Below are 27,757 nucleotides of genomic sequence, written 5' to 3'. Positions count from 1 at the left end.
TCGCTAGGGCTATCAATGCATGCCCTACTTAGGGTCATTCTTGTTACTTAACTACTCTGTGATTGTGGATTTTAGCCTGTTTATCCTTTACTTTAACTCCAATATCCACTTATGAGTGAGAACATATGATATGTGCCTTTTTCAGTCTGGGTTACCTCACTCAGGATGATTTTTTCTAGTCCCATCAATTGCCTGAAATTTCATGATATAATTGATTGTGTAATACATCCAAATCCCAGCAGAAAAGGCAGCTCAACAGACCTGTTCTGAACACCCTACAATCCTCATAGTATAGCTTGTGGTATTCCTTACAACGCACTACCATAGATGAAGACGAGAATCTTGGAAAGAACCTGCAAGTTACCTGCCACTAGTACTGATTGCTAACCCTTCCCAGAGACCTTCATTGGCTAGGGCCACCCAGGTGGATGTCAGAATATCAGCAGCTTCATTACTGGGAGAACAGAGATCAAAACATGAGTATTAGGAGTTGAAACATCACTTTCATAGGCTAATGTCTAAGCTAGAAAGGATAACAAACAGCACTTCAAGGAAATTTATTAAAAAATATGAAAAATAAAACCAGGAACAAAAATCAACCACCCTTGCATAGACACCCTTACTTGAAAATTATGGTCATATGCTGCATGATATTTAAATACAAATAGACCACTTAGATGATGGACATTACTTTATACATTGCAGCAGAAAAATACCTCTCATGAAGTGAAGCACAATAGAACATGAACAAAAGTCACTAGAAATATAAGGACCACAAAATAAGCTTCAGTAAATGGATTTGGCATACATATAGCCAATTCAATATATACCTCAAATGTTGCAAAATAGAAGCCATAATGTGATCTTATCAGTTTTTAGTGAACATGTATAATAATTTAATCACTGCAAGGAAAAAGGGATGTTACAAGTTTCTTTTTCTTGAAACTGAAGACAACAGTGATGACTAAAGTTTTACCAAATGTTTACATGAATAGGGTTTTTCCTTGTATTAGTTTTTTCCTATTTCCTTATATCAATATGACATAAAAGAAAGCCCTAAAACACTTACATGGCTAGAGACATTGCCAATGTCTTAATACAAACTCATTCCCAGGACCAAAGTCAGAGTTTTGAAAACTTGCAGTAATTTCACTACAAGAAGTTCCAAGGGGCCAACCTTCTTGGAAAGCAGAATACAAATGTACAAGTACAGACTGACAACACATAATTAAAATTAAAAGAAATATTTACCTAATTTTTACTTATGCTTTTCTCTTGTAATACTGGTCATAAAGGTCTTGAGGTAACTAAAGGCTTACAGAGTTTCTCTCCATTGTTCATGTAACAGAAAGCCAGCATGTAGGCTTGGCATCAGAGATATCAACCATTCTCAGTCTATGGTATTATTTGGGAAATTTTAGGAAATGTTGCCCTGCTGGATGAAATAGGTCATGGGGGGGTTGGCCTGAGTGTTTACCATTTCCAATTTACATTTTATGATTTATGTGGCAGTTAAGGATGTGAATTTTTAGTTTCCTACTTTAGCTGCCATGTCTGACACTTATTTCCATGCCACTGTATTGCTGATCCTGTATTGCTCTGGAGCCAAGGGCCAATTAAACACTTTCATATGTTCACAATGGCATGATGTCATATCACAGCAACAGAAATGAATTAGTATACGTTCATGAAGTTTTAATTCTAAATGAGAAGTATAAATTTAAAAAGAGTTACCATATCATTTAAATCCACAGTCCTTTTGATCATGTCAATTTGCAGGTATAAATCAAATAGAGAAGAACATCATAATGCTTGAAGAGATTTTTGACACCTGTGAGATTTTTCTCTCAAGAGAAATTTGTGTTACTGAATGTGTGTTGGCTAAGGATCTCACAAAATCCTTTATATTCACATTTCCTTTAGTATGAGTTTGTTTTAGATCCTCAAAAATCTAATGTTATATTCACAAGCTTTAAAACACCAATTACATAATAATAGTATTACTCTTGTAGAATTACTTTCCAGTATGTATTCTTTAATGTATTTTAAGATTATTGTGATGTGCAAAGGCCTTGCCACATTGATTACATTCATAGGTTTCTCTCCAGTATGTGTTCTTTCATGACTTTGAAGAACACTGTTTCGATCAAAGGCTTTACCACACTGGTTACAATCATAGGGTTTCTCTGTAGTATGTGTTCTTGTATGTGTATGAAGGTGAGTGTGACACTCAAAGGATTTAATACATTGGCTACATTCAAAGGGTTTCTCTCCAGTATGTGTTCTTTTATGAAATTGAGGATAACTGTAAAAAGGAAAGGATTTACCACATTGGTTACATTCATAGGATTTCTCTTCAGTATGTGTTGTCTCATGACTTTGAAGAACACTATTTTGAGAAAAGGCTTTATCACATTCCTAACATTCAAAGTTTTCTTTCTAGTATGCATTCTTTTAGTCCTTTGAAGATGACTGTGACGGAAAATGGCTTTACTACATTGGTTACATTCATATGGTTTCTCTCCAGTATGTGTTCTTTCATGAATTTAAAGAACACTGTTTTGAGCAAAGGCTTTACCACATTCCTTACATTCAAAGGGTTTCACTAGTATGTGTTCTTTTATGCCTTTGAAGATGACTATGACGTACAAAGGCTTTACAACACTGATTACATTCATAGGGTTTCTCTCCAGTATGTGTTCTTTCATGACTTTGAAGAACACTGTTTTGAGCAAAGGCTTTACCACACTGATTACATTCATAGGGTTTCTCTCCAGTATGTGTTCTTGTATGCCTTCGAAGATGACTGTGACTTACAAAGGCTTTATTACATTGGTTACATTCAAAGGGTTTCTCTCCAGTATGTGTTCTTTTATGACTTTGAAGAACACTCTTTTGAGCAAAGGCTTTACCACATTGGTAACATTCAAAAGGTTTATCTCTAGTATGTGTTCTTTCATGCCTCTGAAGATGACTGTGATGTATAAAGGCTTTACTACATTGATTACACTCATAGGGTTTCTCTCCAGTATGTGTTCTTTCATGACTTTGAAGAACACTGTTTCGAGCAAAGGCTTTACCACATTCCTTACATTCAAAGGGTTTCTCTCCAGTATGTATTCTTGTATGCCTTTGAAGATGATTGTGACGTAAAAAGGCTTTATCACATTGATTACATTGATATGTTTTCTCTCCAGTATGTGTTTTTTCATGACTTTGAAGAACACTGTTTTGAGCAAAGGCTTTGCCACACTGATTACATTCATAAGGTTTTTCTCCAGTATGTGTTCTTTTATGCCTTTGAAGATGATTGTGACGTACAAAGGCTTTACTACATTGATTACATTCATACGATTTCTCTCCAGTATGTGTTCTTTCATGAATTTGAAGAACACTGTTTTGAGCAAAGGCTTTACCACATTCCTTACATTCAAAGGGTTTCTCTCCAGTATGTGTTCTTTTATGCCTTTGAAGATGATTGTGACGTAAAAAGGCTTTATCACATTGATTACATTGATATGGTTTCTCTCCAGTATGTGTTTTTTCATGAATTTGAAGAACACTGTTTTGAGCAAAGGCTTTGCCACACTGATTACATTCATAAGGTTTTTCTCCAGTATGTGTTCTTTTATGCCTTTGAAGATGATTGTGACGTACAAAGGCTTTATTACATTGATTACATTCATATGATTTCTCTCCAGTATGTGTTCTTTCATGAATTTGAAGAACACTCTTTTGAGCAAAGGCTTTACCACATTCCTTACATTCAAAGGGTTTCTCTCTAGTATGTGTTCTTTTATGCCTTTGAAGATGACTGTGTCGTATAAAGGCTTTACTACATTGATTACATTCATAAGGTTTCTCTCCAGTATGTGTTCTTTCATGAATTTGAAGAACACTCTTTTGAGCAAAGGCTTTACCACATTCCTTACATTCAAAGGGTTTCTCTCTAGTATGTGTTCTTTTATGCCTTTGAAGATGACTGTGTCGTATAAAGGCTTTACTACACTGATTACATTCATATGGTTTCTCTCCTTTATGTGTTCTTTCATGACTTTGAAGAATACTGTTTTGAGCAAAGGCTTTTCCACACTGATTACATTCATAGGGTTTCTCTCCAGTGTGTGTTCTTGTATGCCTTAGAAGGTGATTGCGACGTGCAAAGACCTTACTACATTGGTTACATTTATATGATTTCTCTCCAGTATGTGTTCTTTCATGACTTTGAAGAACACTGTTTTGATTAAGAGCTTTACCATATTCCTTACATTCATAAGGTTTCTCTCCAGTATGTGTTCTTTCATGACTTTGAAGAACACTGTTTTGATTAAGAGCTTTACCATATTCCTTACATTCATAAGGATTCTCTCCAGTATGTGTTCTTTCATTCCTGCAAGGATAATTTGAAAATGTAAAAGCTTTACCACAGTCAATACATGGTTGCATAATTATTTCTGTATGAATAAATTTTAGAATTTGGTGTACATGTAAAGAGGAATCAGATCTTTAGTCTTTGTTTCTTTGCTTACAATTTTGCTGTTTCTCTTAATTAAGGAATATTCTGTACATTAGAAGATGCCTGTGATGGTAAGAGCCTTCATTACATGATTCACTTTATGTAATCATTTTTCTCAATGAGATTTTTCACATAGATAAAAAGAACTGGAGGAATTCAGACCATTATCACACTTATTTCATAAATACATTTTCCTGTACTGAGAATCCTACTACATTTGCAAAATGAACCAGGACAGACAGAAGATTACACATTCCCACTACTCATAGGGCTTTTCTTCAGTTTGTTTGCTGATGTATTACCAATTACATGTAAACTTGAATTACATTAAGCAAGTCTACTCAACATGGGAGAACTACAGAAATTTTAATTGTTCTGAGATGGAAATGGATACATTGTTTCCATATCCCTATGTTCTTTTGGCTTGTATACAGAGTGACATATGATATACCTAGTAAATGAAGACTAACAAATAAAACATTTGTATAATGCCTCCACACAGCTTCACATTTTGTTACTCATAGACATGTGGTATAGAGTTTAAGCCCCCCTTAATTCTTGACTCTAATAACCCAACTCACTAAACTTAGCCTAGTCAGAACAACTAGAGAGTAACACCGGCTTTATTATGGACTATTTGTTTATTAGAAGGTTTTTGAACATACACTTATCACATATTCAATATATATACCTTTGGTAATATGAGTGATATGAAACTAAATGAAGTGGCAATTTCAAAGCATAGCTCTGATAGATCTATGATTCAAATGCTGATATCTGTTAAGGCATTGATTCATTTTCTTCCTTCTACAGAGAAGGACCTACCAACACAATTCACTTAACTGCCTTTCAGGCACATAGATTGTGAATATTTAATGGTCATGAATGTATTTTGAGCTGTGATTACTTACACTGCTGCATTTCTTTAAAACTTCAAGATACATTAAAATATATCTAGGGGCACATTTGTATCAGCTTGCACATGAAAATTACCTTTCATGACTTTGAAAACTTTGACAATGTTCTTCAAATTCAAGATCTTCCCACTTTAATTCTAAAATATAAGATGAGGAAATGTATGAAATATTAGAGGAAATTGTGAAAAATTGGAGTTTCTATCTTTAGTGATCTTTAAAACCATGCCTGATTTAGTCACCTCATTCTTCCTTATTCTCAATCAGAATTACCAAAGAGCATCAATAACCAAGGAACAGTTGTTGTCTTAATTTAAAATGTGAAGGAAAATTTACCTATTCCAGTGAGGTTCATATATGTCTCCAGCAATGCATCTTCATCGAGATATTCCTGTGAAGGATCCAGGAATGCCCATTCCTCTTCAGTGAAATTGACACGCACATCATTATATTGCACGGCATCCTAAAATATGCCATACATAAGTATGCCATACATATGTATAAAGCAAAAAGCATGATACTGACAACATTGTAAACGCATACTTCTTTGACAATGTAGTCATATAATTCTGGTGCTTCCAACACTTACTCTATAACCCAGACATTACAATATAACCATCAAGTTATTTTAGAATGAAACAGAATAGGAGGTTTACCTATATTATTTCTGAATGCTTTGAATGGAATATTAGCTTGCAAGAGAAATGCCTATTAACAGACATAGAGAGACAATCAAACACATCAGAAGTATTGAGTACACATCAGAGAAATTGTAGGAATAATTATTAACTACAAAAATGATGAGTAAACTCTGTACATTGGCTTATGCCTTTAATCCCAGAACTCAGAAAGCAGAGGCAGATATATGTACTTTTGAGTTGAAAGTTAGCGTAGTCTATGCAATCAGTTCCTGGACAGCAAAAAGTAAATATTAAGATCCTCTCTGCACTGCAAACATCAATGAAATGTACAGCAAAGACAGGATACACTCAGAGACTTTTTTTATTTTTACTGAACTTGCTTCTAAGAATTAAGCATTCACTCCAGTTCTGTATTCATCTTCCAGAAACCTGCATTGCTACAGTTTAAACTGTACTTTAATAAATCTTACTAAAACGAACTGTCTATTTAAATAGTTACAAATATACAGATGATAACCTTGGCAATATCATTACTGATTATAAACAATCAACACAGGGCAGTACAAATGACTCAGAAATTAAAAGCTCTTGCTGGTATTGCATATAGTTGGGTTCAATTGCCAGTACTTAAATGGGGGATCACACACCTGTTCATTATTCCAAGCTCATGGATTCTAAGACCTTCTTTTCACTACTGTGAGGGCCAGACACATGTGTGGAACATATCAATGTATATAGTAAAGAGAATCATATTTATTAAAAAATCAAAATAAGCACAACAAGCAGAAAAATGTCACACACCTATAATTTAATGACTGAGAAGTCCCAGGCACTATTACTGTCAGGAATACTTATGGTGATATTTTATTTGTGCTGAAATGTGATTTTATTTTATAATAATAAATAAAGTTGCCTGGGGATCAGAGGTTATAGCCATTAAGCAGAAGTCTGGCAGTGGTGGCACATGCCCTTAAACCAATCACATGGCAGGCAGAGTCTGAGTGTTCAAGGACATAGTCAGCATGGTGACACACACCTTTAATCCAAGTACCAACTATATTTGGGTGCCCACATGGCAAGAATTCATTAAAAACCACTGGTGGCTTGGCCTGACTCTGCCTGGCTCCCTGGCTCTGCCCAGGTCCCAGTCTTGGCCTAGACTCAGGCCCAACCAGAGCTACTGATACAGCTGCATGTGGTCAGAGCTGCATTGGAAGTATAGCTACAAGAAGTTACCCACAGCTGGAGCTACTTGCAGCCAGAGTGCTAACTCAGGTGGCTCAGGCTTTAAAAAGCTGGTGTTCTAGCCATGTGGTGTCTCAGTCCACAGTAGTACCTCCTGTCCCCACCCTGGGTGCTCATCCCACTATCTCTCACACTTCACAACAGTCTCATCAACACTGGTCAGCCAAGGAAGTCTCTCTCCAGGGTGATGGTCCCAGCATGAAGCTGAGACACCATCCCCTTTAAGAGCAGAAAGAGAAGCTTGTCTTGCCACTTCATAGTAAGGGACCTAGGGAAAGGCCCAGTGAACATGCTCCAGGCTGCATGCATCAGTCCTTGGAGTGAGTACCACATCTTCAATGTTCCACTATCACTGTCAGCAGTGAGAAATGGTTCCCCCCAGGAAAGAAACTTGCCAGACATTTATATTTGCACCTCTGCCTTATCTACTAGGAACCCCAGAGAAACCTTCCACCTCTGACCCTCAGGAGAAAGGTGGTTTTAACCCAGAATCATGAGTGAGTTGTGAACTCAAGAATGTTCTTGGGAAAGCAGGCCAAGATAGAGGGTCTGGGTCAACTAAGTGTTATCAAGTTAAAGTGAAGACATTAAATTACTCTTTTCAGTTTGTGTCTTCTCTGCAGTTTTGCTATTTTCTTGTGGATTAGAATATAATATCAGTTGTTCAGATTTGTTCTGAATATTTATCTTTCATTAAAAAAAAGCCAGTGTTCAGTAGCACAGACACTGAGAGCGACAATTAATAAAAGAATTTCCCTAAACCAAGAAGCTTTTGTAGAGCAAATGACGTGGTCAATAAGACCAAATGACAGCCAACAGGATGGGAAAAGATCTTCACCAATCCCGTATCTGACAGAGGGCTGATCTCTAAAATATATATAAAGAACTCAAAAAGCTAGACATCAAAATACTGAACAATTCAATTAAAATATGGGCTACAGACCTTAACAGAGAATTCTCAACAAAAGAATATCAAATGGCTGAAAGGCATTTAAGGAATTGTTAAACATCCTTACTCATCAGGGAAATGCAAATCAAAACAACCCTGAGATACCATCTTACACCTGTCAGAATGGCCAAGATCAAAAACACTGAAGACAGCTTATATTGGAGAGGATGTGGAGCAAGGGGAATTGGTGGGAATGCAAACTTATACAGCCACTCTGGAAATCAGTATGGCAGTTTCTCAGATAATTGGGAATAAGTCTTCCTCAAGACCCAGTTATATCACTCTTGGGCATATACCCAAGGAATGCTCAATCTTACCACAAAGACACATGCTCAACTATGTTCATAGCAGCATTATTCATAATAGCAAGAACCTGGAAACAAATTAGATGCCCCTCAACTGAAGAATGGATAAAGAAAATATGGCACAGTTGCAGTGGTGCATGTGGTTCAGAGATCAAGCTAAAACCATAGAAAATCAATGGAGGGTTAGAGGTGTGAAAATCTCCCAGGATCAGCTTTTTGGAGAAGGCCAATATGGGAAAATACCAAGACAATGTTTACATGACAACCAAACCATAGTTCTATGTTGAATGGCAGGCATGAATGCATTGGCCAGAATTGAGGAAGCAGGAAAGAAAACTGAGTCATTTACAAAGGATATACAGGGCCCAAAAGAATCATTCATAGATTTCTTACAAAGACTGACTGCAGCAGTAAAGAGAATGATCCTGAATTCAGAAGCTAGCCAGATAATGTTAGGGACCAAGAAGTCAGGGACCAAACATGAACCATGGAAAGTACTAGCTAAACCAAAGAATGACTCATAAGCCCCTTCCCAGAGCAGTAACCAGAGGCCTCCAAAGATAAGAGAACATCCCACAGTCAGATGCCATGACAACCAAATGTAAAGAGCATTCCATGGTCAGGTAGCTTAGCAACAGAATATACTGCCCAGTGACCTTAGCAGACATCTCGCAGTTGCACAATCTGCCTCACACGTCTTGCACCCCTTCCATGTTCTACATGCCCCTTTTTCCTTTCCCTCCTTCCTGCCCCTTCCCCCCTTATGCTATATAAGCCATGTGGAGAAAAATAAAGATTGGCGGCTTGATCAGAATACTCTCTTGCTGTCCATCTCTTTGTGTCGCCCTTCCCTTTCATTCTCTCCCACAGGTGGGTCGCCCCTCCTTGACACCCCGCTGGCCGGGGCAAGATAATACTTGAATCTTTGGCTTTTGAGAATGCAAATGCAGCATGCAGAATAATCAGGCCTTTAAAGGCAAGATCTGCACTCTTGGAAGTTTGGATTAGAGACACCTTTAATGTCGAATCTCATGGCCATGATGATTTGTGGATAGAAGAAGCAATTTCAAGATGTTTGAGAAATGTCTGATGTTTTGGATGTGGAAACCAAGGTCATTTGAAAAGGGACTGTATACAGGGCATTCCTAGAAAAAAAATGTTTCTTCAAGGAACAATAACAACAGAATGGCTCTTCCTGCTGGAGTATGCAGAAGGTGTGGTAAGGGTAAACATTGGACCAACAAATGTAGATCAACAAGGGACAGACAAAGTAATCCTTTGCCTCGGTTGGGAAACTCCCAGAGGGGCCTCAGGCAGGCCCCCATAGCAAATCCAGTTTAGACCTTTCCTCTAGTCTTAGAAGAAACCCCTACTCAGAGCAATTAAATAACCAAATGCCTATTGGAATAAACCAGGCTGCTCAGAGTGATGGAACAGCTGAGACAGAGAGAACAGAAAATTCAGGACAAACCATACAGAAAAAAATTTTGGCAAACTTCTATAAATGAGCGAAGGCTAAAATTAACAATAAGAATAAATGATGTTTTGTTGTCTGTCCTGGTAGACACAGGTGCTGACAAGACCATAATAACTGCACCAGAATTTTGGCATCCGTCTTGGCCTCTTCAGGAGGTAAACATTCAGCTGTTAAGAATTGGAACATTATCTCAAGTGAAACAGAGTGCAAGATGATTTCAATGTATAGGTCCAGAAGGACAGAGAGAAAAATTAAAACCACATGTGGATAACATAGCTATGAACTTGTGGGATCAAGACCTGTTACAACAATGGAATAATCAGAATAACATCCCTCCAACCTAAGAAACAAATCATAAATTAACACATGTTTCTGAGAGAAATATTACAAGGTATTATTCTAATGAGTGGTCACCAGCCATCCAGATTGTACAAGAACAGGGCACAACAACTAATGATCTTCCAAAGACATCAACAGCTCTCTCTACTTTTAAAATGGTTAATAGACAAGCCTGTATAGGTTCAGCAATGACCTTTAACAAGAGAGAAACTTCAGGCTTTAGAAGAGCTGGTAGAAGAGCAGTTAAATGCTCAGCATATTGAAGAATCAACCAGCCCTTGGAATTCTCCTGTATTTGTTATTAAAAAGAAATCTAGTAAATGGAGAATGGTAACAGACCTTAGAGCAATTAAAAAAGTAATTCAGCCAATGGGCTCTCTGCAATCTGGAATTCCTTTGCCTATTCTGTTACCAAAAGGATGGCCTCTTATAGTTATCAATTAAAAAGACTGTTTCACTTCAATATCCTTACAAGAAAAAAAAAAAAAAACAGAGAAACATTTTCTTTCACAGTGTCTACTTATAATAATTCTCAACTGATTAAGAGATATCAAAGGAGGGTCCACCCATAGGTAGTGTTAAATAGCCCAACCCTGTGACAATATTTTGTACAACAGCCATTGAAAGTGATACATAAGAATTTCCTAAATCTATAATTTATAATTATATGGATGATATTTTACTAGCTGACTCAAATGCAGATACTTTAGAAAGAATGTTTGAATAAATAAAGAAAATTTTGCCTTGATGGGGATTACAAATTGCTCCTGAAAAGATACAAAAAGGAGATTGTATTAATTATTTAGGATATAAAATAAGTCTACAAAAAATTAGACCCCAAAAGGTGCAAATTAGGAGAGACTGATTATGGACTCTTAATGACTTTCAAAGATTATTTGTAGACATTTCTCATCTATGAACTATTGTTGGGGTAAAAAATGATGAACTGAATAATTTGTTCATAACCTTAGCAGGGACAAGGACTTAAATAGTCCAAGAGAATTATCACCTGCAGCTGAGAAAAATTGGCCTTGTTAAAAAAGAAAGTACATGAAGGACACATGGATCATATTGATCCAAAGCTGGATTGCATTTTGGTTATTTTACCCTCTAGACATTCTCCTACAGGAATTTTAATGCAGAAGGAAGATATTATTTTGGAATGGATTTTTTTTTTTTTTACCAAATAGAGTAACAAATTAAAAACTTATGTGGAACAAGTATCTGACTTGATTTTGAAATGAAAACTGAGACTTCGTCAATTAGCAGGAATAGACCCAGCAGAAATTGTCATACCTTTAACCAAAGAGGACATTGAAAAATTATGGGCAGTAAGTGAACCTTGGCAAAGAGCTTGTAGTAATTTTTTGGGAGTGATTAACAGCAAATATCCCAAAAGTGATAGAATTGATATTATAAAGAGAGCTGATTGGATTTTGCCTCAAATTGTATGGGAAATACCCATATCTGGAATTTGTAACATTTTATAAAGATGCAATAAATCAAGGAAAGGCAGGTTACAAATCAGAAAATTTAAGTAAAATGGTTCAAAGTCTTTATATTTCAGTTCAAAAATCATAATTGTATGCTATTCTGTTGATATTAATGGATTTTTCAGAACCTCTTAACATAGTTGCTGATTCTCAGTATGCTGAAAGAATGGTATTACATATTGAGACTGCAGAATTTATCCCTGTTGAGTCAGAATTAACTTCAGTATTTATTCAGCTACAAGACATAATCAGGAATAGGAATCATCCTTTATATATAATACACTTCTGATCCCATATGGGTTTGCCAGTCCCTTTAGCACAAGGTAATGATGAGATTGATACATTTTTAATAGGGAATGTACAAGAGGCTTCAGAATTTCATAAAAAAAAATCATGTCAATAGTATAGGTTTTAAAAAAGATTTTTCCATAACCTGGCAACAAGCCAAGGAAATTGTAAGGAAATGCCCTACTTGGTTTTTTTGTTGTTGTTGATTTGTTTTGTTTTTTTGTTTTTTTTTACAATCAGACACCATTACCAGCAGGATATAACCCAAAGTGTACTCAGAGGAATTAAATCTGGCAGATGGATGTGTTTCACTTTGGAGAATTTGGAAAATTGTAAGATGTACACCATACCATTAATACTTATTCAGGATTTCAATGGGCGACTGCTTTGAGTTCTGAAAAAGCTGATTCTGTAATCATTCATTTGCTAGAAGTTATGGCCATCATGGGTATACCTGTACAAATTAAAACTGACGATGCTCCAGCATATGTCTCTGTAAAAATGAAACAGTTTTTTGCTTATTACAAAATAAAGCATATTACAGCTATACCACATAATCCTACAGGCCAAGCAGTTATAGAAAGATCAAACAGAACTCCAAAGGATATGCTAAATAAACAGAAAGAGGTTAAAAAAAAAAACCTCCCAGAAATAGACTGCATAATACACTATTAACTTTGAACTTTCTCAATGTTAATGAGAAAGGAACAACAGCTGCAGAGAGACATTGGATAATAGGAAAAAAAAATTTTTTTCCTTTTCTTATTTTTATTAGAATAGAAGGAGAAAATATGGTGATTTTTTTTTTGCTAAAATGTGATTTTATTTTATATTAATAAAGTTGCCTGAGGATTAGAGGTCATAGCCATTAAGCAGAAGTCTGGTAGTGGTGGCACACACCCTGATCACATGGCAGGCAGAGTCTGTGTGTTCAAGGACACAACCAGCCTGGTGACTCACACCTTTAATCCAAGTACCATAGAGACCTGGAGGTCTGTATAGACAGGCAGTGATGAAAAAGTCATGTGGTTGGGTTTAGAGCCAATGAGAAGGCAGAACAGATAGGCAATACAGACACACAGGAAGTAGGTCTTTCTCTCTCAGGGTAGGATGGCAGCAGGAGGAGTGGTAACAAGGTAGTCTTAGCTTTTAGCTACTGCTCTCTGATCTCTGGACTTTTAACTCTGCAATTGACTCTGTGTTTCTTATTTAATATGGCCATTTAGAATTACATCTACAAATACTGCCATCCTGGGAAACAGAATGATATCCTCTGGCAAATTTCAAAATTCAAGCTTGGGGTAAAGCTCAGCAAAACAGCATATGCTTGACCTATACAAAAATGTATATAATAGGCCCATCACCAATTATATATATATTCTGGAATGTTGGCCAAACTTTAATCTCAGCAAGTTGGAGAAAGAGTCAGATGAATCTCTGAGTTCTAGGCCAGCCTGGTGAACAGAAATATATTCAGGACTGTCAGGGCTACCCAGACAAAGTTTGTCACCAGAAACAAACAAGCAAACAAACAAACAAAATCAGCAAAATTAAAAAATCAGGATAGTAAAAATGGCTTAGCATTGAATACCAATGTGTTCAATTGTATCTTATGTGATTTAGTAATACCATAAATAATGGTGGTGAAGCCATTACAGCACAAGAAGGAAGTTACCTGATTCATTTCATATACAGCATAGTAGAATCATAGAAAAGGAAATGAGTTGAGGCTATCAAGACACATATCATACCCCCCCCCATGAGATATTTTATTTAGAGAGGTTGCCCCTACTTAAGGTTTCACACACACACACACACACACACACACACACACACACACACACACCAAAAGAAAAGCTGCCAAGAGACACATGTTCAAATACCTCATACTATCTGGGAGTTCTTCATTCAGTTGACTAGATTCTGACCTAGGTTACTATAGGCTCAGTATTATCCATGAAGAATATGTATTTAGTCACCTCAATGATCCTCATTATCTGCAACAGCCCCTACACTGTTCAAATATCCAAGGTCTCTTTTGACACTCAAGACAAATTCTTGACTGTGTCATCTTATAAAAACAGAAAACAATTTAAATCTTCCCAACATATAAATGGCACAGAAAACCCATTCCCATTCCACAGGAGAGGAACTGAGACACAGTGAGGAAAAATTGGGAAAAGGGAAGACTGAAACCTAGCAGAGCAACCATCAAATCTAGTAGTACTGAGTCAGACACATGGGGCTCCATTTTCAAAGGGCTTAGATGGCTCTCATCTCACAACTTTCCATACAACTATCTCTTTGGTTACTTCCACTTCATATATGCAACTGTCCATGAAAGATGTCTTATACCATAAGTATCTGAATATCTATGGTCTCAAAATGCAACCCAAGCTTCATCCTCATAGTGTCCTGCAATGAACTCTCACATTCTTCTCACTGGAGCTCTTACCATACCAAACACAGATGCCTACAACAGTGCTGACCTGAAAACCTAGACTAACAATGTATGATCTGAAATTTTGCATCAATCTTGTTTCCAGAACCAGTTCAACATCAATGATTCCCCCAATTTGGCTTCTAAGTTCTGATGGCCCCTACCATGCTTGAATTATATGAAGTTCCTTCCTGGGACTGGGAATCACTTTGCCTAATCCCTTTCTTAACTGACAGCATTGAAAGATGGATTCTTACCCTTAGGGCAACATGCTAGGCTTCCAATACAGAGTAAAGGCATTCTTTTTAGTGGTGATAATCTTCCTGAAAATTCCTGTCTCTGTTCAGCATTTGACTGTCATCTGAAAATAAATAATCCTATTTTTCTCTACAACACATAGACGTGTCATACATTTATGGTGCACTTTTTGATTTTTTTCACTGTAGTCCTGAATGAAACATAAGTAATAAGCATTCAAGAGAGTAAATATTACACCTAAGAAATCAGCCCCATTTTTAAAATTCTGCTTTACTCATGTTTTTGGGGACATGGCATAATAAGAAAGGTTAGTTGCCAAAATATCACACAAACAACCTCTTTCTTAATTCCCACTGAAATCTTTTGTCCTCTATCTCCACTGTTTGCAGTACCCTCAACAGTACTTTATTCCAAGTACTACAAGAATAACCAATTAAGTTCTGTGTACAGCTTTCTATATCTTTTCTCATCTAAATTTTGTTATCTTCAACATTCCTTCAAAAGTCATCATTGCCAGATCCATTGAATGACAAAAATCACTTCTGGTTTACCACATTCTGTTTTAACTTGTTTTTTTCTTGATCCAATTCAATTCTCTAAACAAAAGCACCTCAAGTAAAGAATGTGCTTATTTGGCTCATTCTGCCAGATCACAATCCATCATTGTGGGAGCTTAGGATAGAAATTAAATCTAGCAACTGAAGGAAAAAACCATGAGGAATCTTCATTTCCTGGCTTTCTATCTTACATGATCATTGTTTCATGCTTGGTTTACTGTCTTATCCAGTGCAGGCCAACTTTCTAACAGCTATTGCATACTCAGTGGAAGGGCCATCACCCATCAATCATCAGTTAACAAAATCTCTCAAAGACTTAGCAACCAGCCATTCTGATGGGGCACATCCTCAACTGATGTTCACAAATGTGATTGTTGAATCTGAATTGTTGACATCTGGATGTAACTAGGACACAAAGACTGTATATATGAGAAGATTTGACAGACAAAAACTAATGTATCAGCTACATTAATAACTTAGATAGCAAAAATGCAAATATTGATGATAATAACAACTAGAAACACAGATATGCTAAAAAATGGAGAAATACTAGTTTCTAAAAGCAAGAAAAGGAAACTAAAATTTGTTTCTCCACAGAAAGCCACCAAACCAATAAATTCAAGGAACCCCTAACATAATGTATTAGTTTTCCAGAAAATAAAAATAGGTGAAGGTTCATCATTTTCCAGAGAAACAATATAACTAGATTATAGCTAATGAAAATAATCACACAACATAGATGGTACCACTGATAAAAGGAAACAGAAAGCAGACATACAATTATAATATTGTCACTTGAACATGAAATATTATATTCTAATGAAAATCAAAATCAAAGAAAACACTGACTACCACTCACCCTATTCACTCCAGTTATTTTTCCCAATAATAGAAAATTGGTTGGGTTAGAAGGACTCTTCCAACAAAATTAGATAGATTTCCTTTAAGCCTGATATTTCTACACTGTTTAAAATAGTTTGGGCTACTAAAATTATCTCATTCTCTTTTGATAAAGAAAAGGATATCTATTAGATCATTTAGAAACAATTTTCTTTCCTATGATTGAAGATTGAATATAAGTCTGAATCAGAGTGAGAAAACAGAAAATTTTCAAAACAAATGAAAGATAATAGTTTTTAAAATAAATATTGTATGATTTCTATTATATACCTAAAACAACCTGATTTCCTCTAATTGTTTTTTAAGACATAAGGGCTTTTGAAAACAAACCTAGCCACATTTTATGTGTATATTTGTATGCATAAAAAAGCATATTTTCCATGTGTATAGGTGACACAGCAAAGAACATATCAGATCCTCTGGATCTGGGAATATCAAATAGTTATAAGCCTATCAAATTGGGTGCTGGTATCTGAAGTCCCCCAAGAAGAATACTTGCTCTGTGACATGCACAGCCCACATAGTACTTTTTATCCAATAAACTAAAAGTCTTTCACAGATTAATCATAAGAGAAACCTAAATAATAAAATAAGTAAATGAATGATCTCTAGGAACCTAATGAATCAGTGTTAAGATGTTGGGTATGGGATCAGGTAGCCTATCAACAGGCTTTTCCCACTCTCTTTTACCCAAGACCTAATACTCAGGGTTGTCCCAAGTGCTGAAACAGAACTCCAGCTGCAGCTTTTCCTCTCCCTTTCCATGTCTCCTGTGGATTCCAAAAACCATCCCCACCTACACTTCCCTACTCACTTCATATATGAGTCATATCCCTGAACTGGGGCAGACAACCCCTGTTCAATTATTTGCTACACCTTCTAGAAGACCAGTTAAGACGCCTGTAGATCTAACACAATGTTTCTTACCCTAGACTGTATTTTAAAAATTGCCCCTATCAGTGGAGTAGAACACCAGAGGCATCTTCCCCTCTTCCCTCTCATGACTCATGTGGATCCCTAATATCAACTCTCCTACATTTATTTTTCCCTAGCTTCCAACAACACCAAGCCTTCTCTCTTGAACATAACAGCCAAAAATGCCTGGACAAAAGGCAACACTCAATCAACACATACTCTGAAACTCCAGAGAACAAACAGAAATGCAGGAACAAAACTCTCATCCAACCAAGATGAGGTTAGACTCAAGCACCTAGACCTATAATCACCCCAAACACAGATGCCAAGAATAGGAATATAATAATAGTCAGAGCAACATGGCACCAACAGAACTCAGGAATAATATCACTGCAAGCCCTGAATGTTCTAACATAGCAGAAATACAAGAAAAAGACCTTAAAACAAACTACATGGAGATGATAGAGGTCCTTAAAAAGAAAATGAGTAAATTCCTTAAATAAATTCATGAAAGCATGGACAATTAGAGGAAATCAATAAATTCCTCCAAGAAAGCTAGGAAAAAACAAACAAATGAAGTAAACCAATAAACAACTTAACAAACAAATAGTTGAAGGAAACAAATAAAACTGCTTAAGACCTAAAAATGGAAATAGAAACAACAAAAAAAGACAGAAACTGAAGCAATTCCAGAAATGAAAATTTTACTACTACAAACAGCAAGTACAATGCCAAAGTTCACCAATAGAATAAAGAGATGGAAGAGAAAAATCTCAGGCACTGGGAATACACCATAGAAGAAATGGATACATCAGTCAAAAAATGTCAAATATAAAAATTACTTGATGCAAAACAACCAGGAAATTTGGGACATTATGCAGAGACTAAACCTATGAATGACAGAATAGAAGGAAGAGAAAAAACACAGGACAAATGTCCAAAAAAAATTTTCAATAAAGTCATGTAATAAAAATTTCCAAGTTAAAGTAGGTGCTGATGAAGGTACAAAGAAGCAAGCAAAACAGTAATTAAGTTGATTCAGAACAGCAAGTCTCCTTGTCACAAATTAACCAAATCTCTAAAATGCAAAACAACAACAACAAAAAAAAGAATATTAAAAGCTGCAAAGGGAAAAGACCAAATAACCTATAAAAGAAGACCTATGAGAATTAGACCTCTCTTCTCAATAGAGATTCTAAAAGCTATAAGGGCTTGGACACATGTGATGCAGGCTCTAAGTAAGCACAGATGCCATCTCATATTCACATATCCAGAAAATTTTGTATCGCCATAAATGAAGAAAATAAGGTATGCTATGAAAAAGTCAAATTAACAAAAACTATGTACAAATTCAGCCCTACAGAAAAAAATCCAATCCAAGCAAGCTAACTAAACACATAAAAAACAGTAAATAAATAATCTCACATCAGCAAAACCAAAAGGAAACACAAAGAAACATACTCTCATGCATATACCACTATAAATAACAACATAATAACAGGAATTAATAAGCATTATTCCTGATATCTCAATATCAATGGCTTCCATTGCCCAATGAAGACACATATAAAGAGTATGGATTAAAAACAATATCCAAACTTGCACCATATATAAGAAACATATGTCAACATCAAGGATGGAGATTACCAAGAAGGAAAGGCTGGGGAAAACATATTTGAATCAATTGGAACTAAGAAGCAGGCTTGTATAGCCATTTTATTATCTACCAAAATAGACTTCAAACAAAAATTAATCAAAAGTGATAGGGAAGAAGACTTTTTATTTGTCAAAGGAAAACCACCAATAGGACATTTCAATTATTAATATCTATGCCCTAAACACAAGATCATCCACTTTTGTAAAAGAAACACTTACACAGATTAAATTACACATTGACTCTCACACAGAGCTTGATAGTGGTAGACTTTAATAACCCACTTGCACCAATGGATATATCATCCAGACAAAAACCAAACCAAGAAATATTGTAGCTAATCGATTTTATAAACCATATTAACCGAATACATACCACAGAGCATTCCATTCCAAGGAAAAAATATACACCTTCTTTTCAGCACCACATGGAATTTTCTCCGAAGCTGATGAAACACTTGGGCATACTTCAAATCTCAAAAGATACAAGAAAATTGAAAGGACTCCTTGTATCCCATCAGGCCACCATGGATTAGAACTGATATAAAAAAGAAATATTAAAAACTCATAGAACCTGAACAAAACTCTACTGAAGAAAGTGGGACAAGAAAGAGATAAAAAATGAAATTAAAAGGCTTTCTAGAACTCAGGGGAAATGAATGCACAACAAACCAAAACTTAAACAGCAAAATTAATGTGATGTGAGGAAACTTCATAGCACTGAGTGCCACATAAACGAGGGAAAAAAATGAAGAGATCTCATAGTAGCAACTAAACAGCACACATGAGAGCACTAGAACAAAAATCATTAAGTATGACAACAGAGGAGTAGGAAGAAAGGACAGAGAGAAAGCATCAAATTGAGGGTCACATTTAACAAAATAGAAACAAGGAAAAATGTTATCAATGAAACATATACCTGCTTCTTTGAGAAAATCTACAAGACAGACAAACCCTTATCCAAACTAACTAAAATACACAGAGAGAATATCATAATTAATAAAATCAAAAATAAAATGGTGGGCATGACAACAGAAAGCAAGGAAAGCCAAATAACCATAAGGAAATATACAGCATGAATCTTAAAAGTTCTTATCTAAAATCAAACCTGGGGCCAGTTATTAGGGTGAACTCTGGAAGATCAGAGAAGCAGAATAAGCCACAGCTACCTCACCTCCCCAGTTCCTCAGCTGGTCCTGTTTCCTCAGACTGGAAGCCTCTGAGTCCTCATCCAGAATGAATCTCAGCTTAACTGCTGCTCAAAAGCCTGAATGCTTCTGGTCTTCTGGTCTTCACACCTTATATATCTTTCTGGTTTCTGCCATCACTCCCTGGGATTAAAGGTTCACTTTCTGGGATTAAAGGTGTGAGTCACCGTGCCTGGCTATTTCCAATGTGACCTTAAACTCACAGAGATCTGCCTGGCTCTGCCTCCCAAGTGCTGGGATTAAAGGCGTGTGCTACTACTGCCTAACTTCTATGTTTAATATTGTGGCTGTCCTGTTCTCTGACCTCAGATGAGTTTATTAGGGTACACAATATTTCGGGGGAACACAATACAACCACAGAAATACTTTAAAACATTTACTCCATCAAATTCCAAATTTTAAAATAAATGGATGATTTTCGTGTTAGGTACCACTTACCGAAGCTCAATCAACATCACATAAACATTTTAAATAGATCTATAACACACAGTGAAATTAAAAAAGGTCATTACAGCCAAAAAAGGGCCCAGGGCATGATGCTTTAGCACATACTTTTTTTTTTCTTTTTTTGGTTTTTTGACACAGGGTTTCTCTGTGTGGTTTTGGTGCCTGTCCTGGAACTCACTCTGTAGACCAGGCTGGCCTGGAACTCACAGAGATCCTCCTGGCTCTGCATCCAAGTGCTGGTATTACAGGTGTGCACCACCACTGCCTGGCCAGCACATAATTTTACAAGACTTCAAAGAAGCACTGAAACCAATATTCTTCAAATTATTCCATGAATAAAACAAAAGGAGCATTACCCTATTTGTTTTATTATGCCACAGTTACAGATACCCATAAATTCAGTCTCTTGCTTTCAAATTATCATAGATAACTTTTATCAAATGCTGCTACATGGGATGTGTTGACCCTCAGATAGGGTACATTGGAAAGCTGAGTTTCTGGAATGACCCTTAATAATCTGGAGATTGTAATAATCTGGAGGTGCACAGACTCTGGGGATTCCAATTTCAGGTATTCAATAAATTGTAAATGGAAGCAGAGCTTTCTGTCCTGTTCACCCAATTATACCAGGCAATTGCTTCTTAAATTATGACACAGCTTATATTACTTATAAATCTTTGCTCAATGGCTCAGGCTTATAAATAATGAGCTCTTACATGTTAATTAACCCATTTCTACTGATCTATGTATCACCACATGGCATGTGGCTTACTGGCTCTTTGGCATCTTATGTCATGGGCAGCTGACAAGTATCTCCAGACTTCACCCTTCCTTCTCCCTGTTCTGTTTGACTTTCCCACCTGGCTTTCTATTGCCTGGCTACAGGTCAAATCAGCTTTTATTATCAATCAATAAGAGCAACACACATTTACAGCATACAAAAGTATCCTCCTACAGCCTTTCCCACTTTCTGTCTAATCAAAAGGGAAGACTTTAACTTTAACATGTAAAGGTCACAAATAACAAAATAGTTATCAAGCTAGAATTAGTTACAATATCTAGTCTTTGTATTTGACAAAAACAGAGAAAACATTCAATTATCTATCTTATCTTGGTGAGTCTAAACTTTTATTTCTAATTTATTCTTTATATATTAAAGGAAATTATAGCTGTCTAGTCTTAAATTCTATCAAAGACTTGAGAATAATACCTGCATAAACAGGAAGTAAAAGCAAGTGACTTCCAAAAAAATGTAAGAAATGACAGGAAGAGCTGGCTGCCTGGACAGTCACCCAAGTTTCCTCTGTAACATTGGGGTATCCAATTTTGGACTACAAGCCTAGCATATCTGTCAGAATTTCATGTGAATCAGGAAAAATTTTAAGGACTGTCACACCTTGTCAGGACATTCAAATGACACTAAATACCTTTTCTGTCCCTATAAAGAAGCAACATAGAAAAGACATCATGCTGACTTTTGTTAATAAAACAACTATAAAATGGTGTGAAAACTGATTGTGGCTTCATCACTCTGGAGACCAAACTTAGAGGTCAAAGAAAAACATCTAATAGATGGATGCTATTTTGAGCTCATCAAGAATGTCTTATGGACTTTGGACAGTTTAACTTTTTTTTTCAGACACCAGGTATTCTATTCCTGTCTATATCTGTGAGTAAAATCTTTACAAGAGGACCAATGGAAGGGTATCCCAATACTGCTACCTGGTAACCAAAATTCAGCTGGAAGAAGCCACATTAGTCATTGTTTCAATCCCATAATGTCAGTTAGTGTTACCTCTGCAGAGGGATGTGGAATAAGAATGGGAGGAAGAATTCAACTAGGGAATTTAGGGTAAAAAGACACCAAAGCAATGTAATCAGTTGTTTCTTGACTAAAAGCCAGATGTATCACTAGGACTCTTAGCAGTTTCAAGTGTTTGAGAGTTCTGATCTCTGATGCCAAGTGATCCTAGGTGCTAAGAAGGAGGAAAGTTAAATGAAGTAAAGACCTGTTAATAGAAAAAGGCCCTTGGTCACAAGAACAGAATCTCTGTCCTGGCACAGACCTAACATTTCAATGGAGACATGACAATCTTCTGGCCAAGGAACCTGATCTCTGGAGCCCTATAAATGGCCACCTGGGGTATTTATAGCTCACCTATAAGTGATTAACTGATTGCATATTTGTAATCCCAAATGTAGACAAAACTGGTAAATTTTAAGGCTCTTTCCCACCCCTCAATTTTGTACTATGATGAGCTTGTAAGAGGTGCACAATGAGTTCACATTCCTACAATGGAGTTTCTGCATAGCCACTGCCAATAAAAACCTGGACTACATTAGAGTATTCATTCCCCTGTCTCATTTACGTTTTCAGTGACCAGTCAAAGCCCAGCCTGGAATGACTGATACACTTGGACTTAGAGGCAGAAAAAAGAAGGTGGAAATGATGCAATTTTAATTCCAAAAATGTTAAAATTTGAAATAGGCTTTTTGACCATGTGCTCAAGAAACTAACTATTTGTACACCAAAGTATCCTCACACCATTTCTTTCCGGCTGTACCACTCTTAAACCACGAAATAGCAGTCCTGTTATGCAGGGCCACACAATGTATCCAGATCTTCTATTTTGGTTGAACTAGAGTAACTACAGTAATTTGGTTTCATGAATGTTCAGTTCCTTATCCAGATTCTTGATTGCTTGGTCTGTGGCCAGTCAGGACACTTATTGATCATCTAAGATTGATTAATTTACTACTCATTGCTTATATCAACTACTGTCACAGCAGGAAAGCTTTCACTCTCTTTCTTGCCCATCCCTTTCTGTGCTGTGATTACACCTGCTTTAAAGTTGGACAGTGAACATAATGATGGCATAGGCCCCTCTTAATTTATACATTCCCAATAAAAGCCAGGGAGTTGCAGGGCAGTGGTGGTGCATGCCTTTAATCCCAGCACTCAGGAGGCAGAGACAGGCAAAACTCTGTGAGTTCGAGGCCAGCCTGGTCTACAAAGAAAGTTCCAGGAAAGGTGCAAAGCTACACAGAGAAATCCTGTCTCGAAACACACACACACACACACACACACACACACACACACACACACACACACACACAAAGCCAGGGAGTTTGGATGACTCTCATTCACTTATATATTTTTCTTTCTAACAGACCAGTCAAGGCCCAAATGGGAAGGAATGGCAGGACTGTCTTTGCAGGGCTGGACAGCAAAGGAAGGATTAAGTGATCAAAAAAATTTCCAGTTACAAAGTGTGAGGCAAACCTGAGCTACAGGAGAAAATGCTCTACACAAACATAAAAACAAGCAACAGCACGTGTGAAAAGTGGAAAGAAATTCTTAATGATGGGAAAACACTGGGGAATAAAACAAACAAGAGATCAGACCAGTGATGTATTTGAAGAATAATTTAAGAGGTGAAATCCATAATTGACATTCTCTGGTAGAGCAAATTATATTAGTAAAATCCTGCTTAATCTTGACCCATGTAAAATGTCAGCTGCTGAGATGTGTAAACTGATGCACACAGCTACAACCAGTGGCCTATGTCTCCAACCTCTGAGCTGGCATATCTGCAGAGGAGAGCCACGTGTTTGGAAATTTGATGTTCATTAACCTCCCAAAATTGTATACCTACTAATCTGATTACCTTCATTCACATGACATGAATTAATATATTCTGGGAAATAAAAAAAAATCAACCTTGGCACAATCAGGTCCTTTTCCATAATTATAAGTCCAGGAACTAAATGTCTTACAGTATTAACCCCTATCAATATAAACAATAAACTATTTATCTTATTCTGGTTTGAAGGCAGATGCCATGTTCCACACACAAACTTGGTCTTCTGTGACTGCAATGGATAGTTGACTACAGGATGCAAAAAGGTAATTTTAAAACTCAGTGGTGAAAAAGCCCATTAATTTAAGAATTTAGTTGATTTCATCAGAGAAAAGTAAGGTCATTGCTCTGGAGAGCAATAAGCTTGAATAAAAGCCACCTGAGTTAACATAGGAGAACTTGTGTCTGAAAATTTTCTAAAAGGCTGGATGTACAGTTGTTCTAGCATTAATATATCCTCCCATGGAGATTTTACTCAACACACTTAAAGGATTAATAAACAAAAATTTCTTCATTAATATATTATATCAAGATCTGGTTAATGCTCAAAGAGGAGGCATCATAGAACATATTTTGCATTCTATATATAATATCATCATTATGTCTCTTTTAGCATCAAGACTCAAGTTAGAGTTTGATCAATTTAAATAGGGACAGGAAACTGCAAGTCTAACCACTTTGACAGATGAAGATTTACAGAAAAAAATCTCTTTTATTTAATACATCATGGTCTACACTTAAAAGATGTGTTAATACTTTTAAAAGATGTATCATTGCCTTTAACTCACACATTTAAAGGGCAGAGAAGACAAATACAAAAAAAAAATCAGGAAAAGTAACCTATCAGCACTGTGAATGCTGCTCTTAGATGACCTATTTTCACCTCAAAATAAGGCTGCCTTTTGCCCCTAAGCGTACTGATTCAGAGGTAGGCCACACAGTTGATTCAATGCAGGACTGGAAAGAGTCACTTTAGCTAGTCATGCCTGCTGTCTACCTAAAGGCTATGACATCAACTGTAGAGAATTGCATTTTAAGCTTTATTTTACGTATGTAGATATTTGCCTCCAGCATCTGTGCACAGTATCTGCAGAGACCAGAAGAAGGTATCAGATCACTTGGAACTGAAGTTACAGGAGATGGCTAGCTGTCAGATGATTTCTGTGAATGGAACTTGTATCCTCTGTAACAATACCCAGTGCTCTTAACTAATAATCTATCACTCTAGGCAGCTTCATTATTTAAATTTTTCATACATTTTCATTGAAATGCATTATATCAATTTCCCTCTTCCTTGTCCTCTCTCCATCCCTTCCCAAATTCTTCCCTTCCAATTTCTGCCTTATTAATCATGTGTGAATATGTATGCTCAAATATATGCACAAGAGCCACTGAGTCTATTTCTCTTGGTTGTTTTTAAGGTCTCAGGGCTAAGCACATTTTATTGGAAATGAAATAAGGGAGCTCATCTCTGCCTAAGGCGAATTTTCCCACATGCAAGAGAATTGCCTTTAACTTTAACATTCAACTCTTTAATGAGCAACAAAGGTCTGAGAGCCCAAAGTGATCTAGGCTGCCTTGGATGGGTAACATTATCAAGAATAGAAAACTTGGGTTGGTAAATACCTCAGCCAATAATTTCTGGGCACCATGGCCCTGAGATTCTGGAGCTACAGGGAAGACTATGGACAATGTCCAGAGCCAATCACGGTCTTTCTTGATTTGCTGGTCCTCCCACCAGACCCCTTTGACCATTCTCATTTTGGATGACTTTGAAAACCTGAAATTCCTACCTCCACATTCTAAGTACCATGATTACCACCCTGAGTCACCATATTTGCCTTAGGTTGCTTCAAATGCATTTAGTGAGGAATTAGAATGATGGGATGAACAATTGCTACTTTAAATAGGCAGGCTCATCCACTCATCCTCAGTAAACCAATTAAATGAACCAAGTTATCCAGTGAGTGACATTGCCACCTATACTGCAGGCACTCTGGAGGCAAGGTGGACAGATCCCTCTGATGTCCTAGGAAAGGCGTACTCTATAGTGTGAGTTCCAGGCCAGCCAGGAAGTCATAGTAATACTATTCTTTACAAAAAGAAAACAGAAAAAAGGAAATAAAGCACATTATTAATAAAAAATTTAAAACAGGATATGTATTCAAATTGACTAATTTGGAACAATAAAGAAAATATAAGATAACTGCTGTAGGATATTCTGTATGTTGTGAATGTGTGTTGCTCTGATTGGTTGATTAATAAAATGCTGATTGGCCAGTAGCCAGGCAGGAACTATAGGTGTGATAAGCAGACAAGAAGAATTCTGGGAAAAGGAAGGCTGAGTGAGGAGAAGCCAGCCTGCCATCCAGGGGCAGCATGTAATGGCACACAGATAAAGCCATGGAACATGTGGTAACATATAGATTAGCAGAAATGGGCAAAATTTAAGTGTAAGAGCTAGACAGTCATAGGCCTGAGCTAATGGCTGAGCAGTATTAATGAATATAAGCCTTTATATGTTTACTAGGGGGACATCAATGGGAAAGATTTGTCCTGATGATGGGCTAGGCAGGACAAAGGGAAATTTCCAGTTACAGATAATTAATCCATCCTTGCGGTCTCTAAGAAGTTTAGATAGAAGGCAAAAGATATTCAAAACTAAGTAATCTAATGAAGCCAGGAAATTAATTTTTCCATCTTTAAAATCCTCCTCAATTCTCTTCTGGAGGATTCAAGTCTTTTCCCACCATGAGATGCCCAGTGAAATTAAAATTTCATGTGATCCACTGTTTCACTAGTTGTTAGCAAAAGGGAACGATATAAGTGTCTCTTTAGAATATCCTTATTCTTATCAGGAATGTAGGTTACAGGGATTGATAGGGTAGGGATTGAGCTTTAAAGCCCAAGTGTGGACCACAAAGTGTGGACCTGTAGAGAATTGTCACTGACAGCTACCTGTAGTTGTCAAAAACAGGAAAAAAAGGAAGAACTGGGGGGCAGTGATCAACCAAAGCTTAAAGGACACAGAGAATACTATAGGAGACAGCTTATCCTCAGGTACACCCCTAGCACTACTCTCTGGTCATTTGATCCTAGGCATTCACACCCAAAACTCCCTCCTTAACACTTCCTTCATATTCTACAGCTCTTCATAAATGCCAGGTTGCCCCAGGTTTAGAGTGACTTCTGTTTAAGTCTCAGGATCTTCTGACAAGCTGGATGTCATCTGAAGTCACCACAATTCAGGGCCCCAACTGAAAGTTTTACAGGCAGCAAGGAAGCAGAATAGGATCCCATTCAGACAAGTCAGTCTTCATACCAGCTATTTCCTCTCTTCTCCTCTCCTTTCAAGAGGCATAAACTCCAGTATGGGTACACCTGATAAGTATCCTTGTGGGCTCACACTGCTGTTCATTTCTGGCCCTGGAGATAAACTCATGTCTTGTGGCTATGTCCAGTAGTTAGACACTTTATAAGACTTGTTTTGTCAATTACACACCTGATCATTTTTTTGTATTCTTTTCTCACTTTGTGGAGATTTGGGCTTGGCAACTTCTTTAAGAACCAT

At 36.7% G+C, this 27,757-nt stretch overlaps 1 protein-coding gene across 1 annotated transcript; it reads right to left on the bottom strand.

Moving 5' to 3' along the window:
* Positions 1-431: 431 nt before the first annotated feature.
* LOC118575918 (zinc finger protein 431-like) lies at positions 432-27,757 on the bottom strand. The gene is made up of 6 exons (XM_036176278.1): positions 27,689-27,757; positions 5,767-5,893; positions 5,510-5,570; positions 3,201-4,390; positions 3,009-3,116; positions 432-454 (listed from the first exon to the last, which is right to left on the bottom strand). Exons 1-6 carry the CDS (start codon positions 27,755-27,757, stop codon positions 432-434), a joined length of 1,578 nt encoding a protein of 525 aa, XP_036032171.1.

Source organism: Onychomys torridus, unplaced genomic scaffold (assembly GCF_903995425.1).
Source record: "Onychomys torridus unplaced genomic scaffold, mOncTor1.1, whole genome shotgun sequence".
Lineage (NCBI taxonomy): Eukaryota > Metazoa > Chordata > Mammalia > Rodentia > Cricetidae > Onychomys > Onychomys torridus.
The sequence above is the reverse complement of the archived record's forward strand: the minus strand, read 5'-3'. Positions and strand labels throughout refer to the sequence as shown.

Excerpts from the sequence above, each read along its gene's own strand:
- LOC118575918 (XM_036176278.1), bottom strand. The coding sequence starts at position 27,757 with ATGGTTCTTAAAGAAGTTGCCAAGCCCAAATCTCCACAAAGTGAGAAA. Across the intron at positions 3,117-3,200 it reads TCAAAGTCATGAAAAAACAC|ATACTGGAGAGAAACCCTTT; the intron begins ATACTGGAGAGA and ends ATACAAGAATAC. Across the intron at positions 455-3,008 it reads TGGAGAGAAACCCTATGAGT|TAATGAAGCTGCTGATATTC; the intron begins GTAATCAATGTA and ends CTGTTCTCCCAG.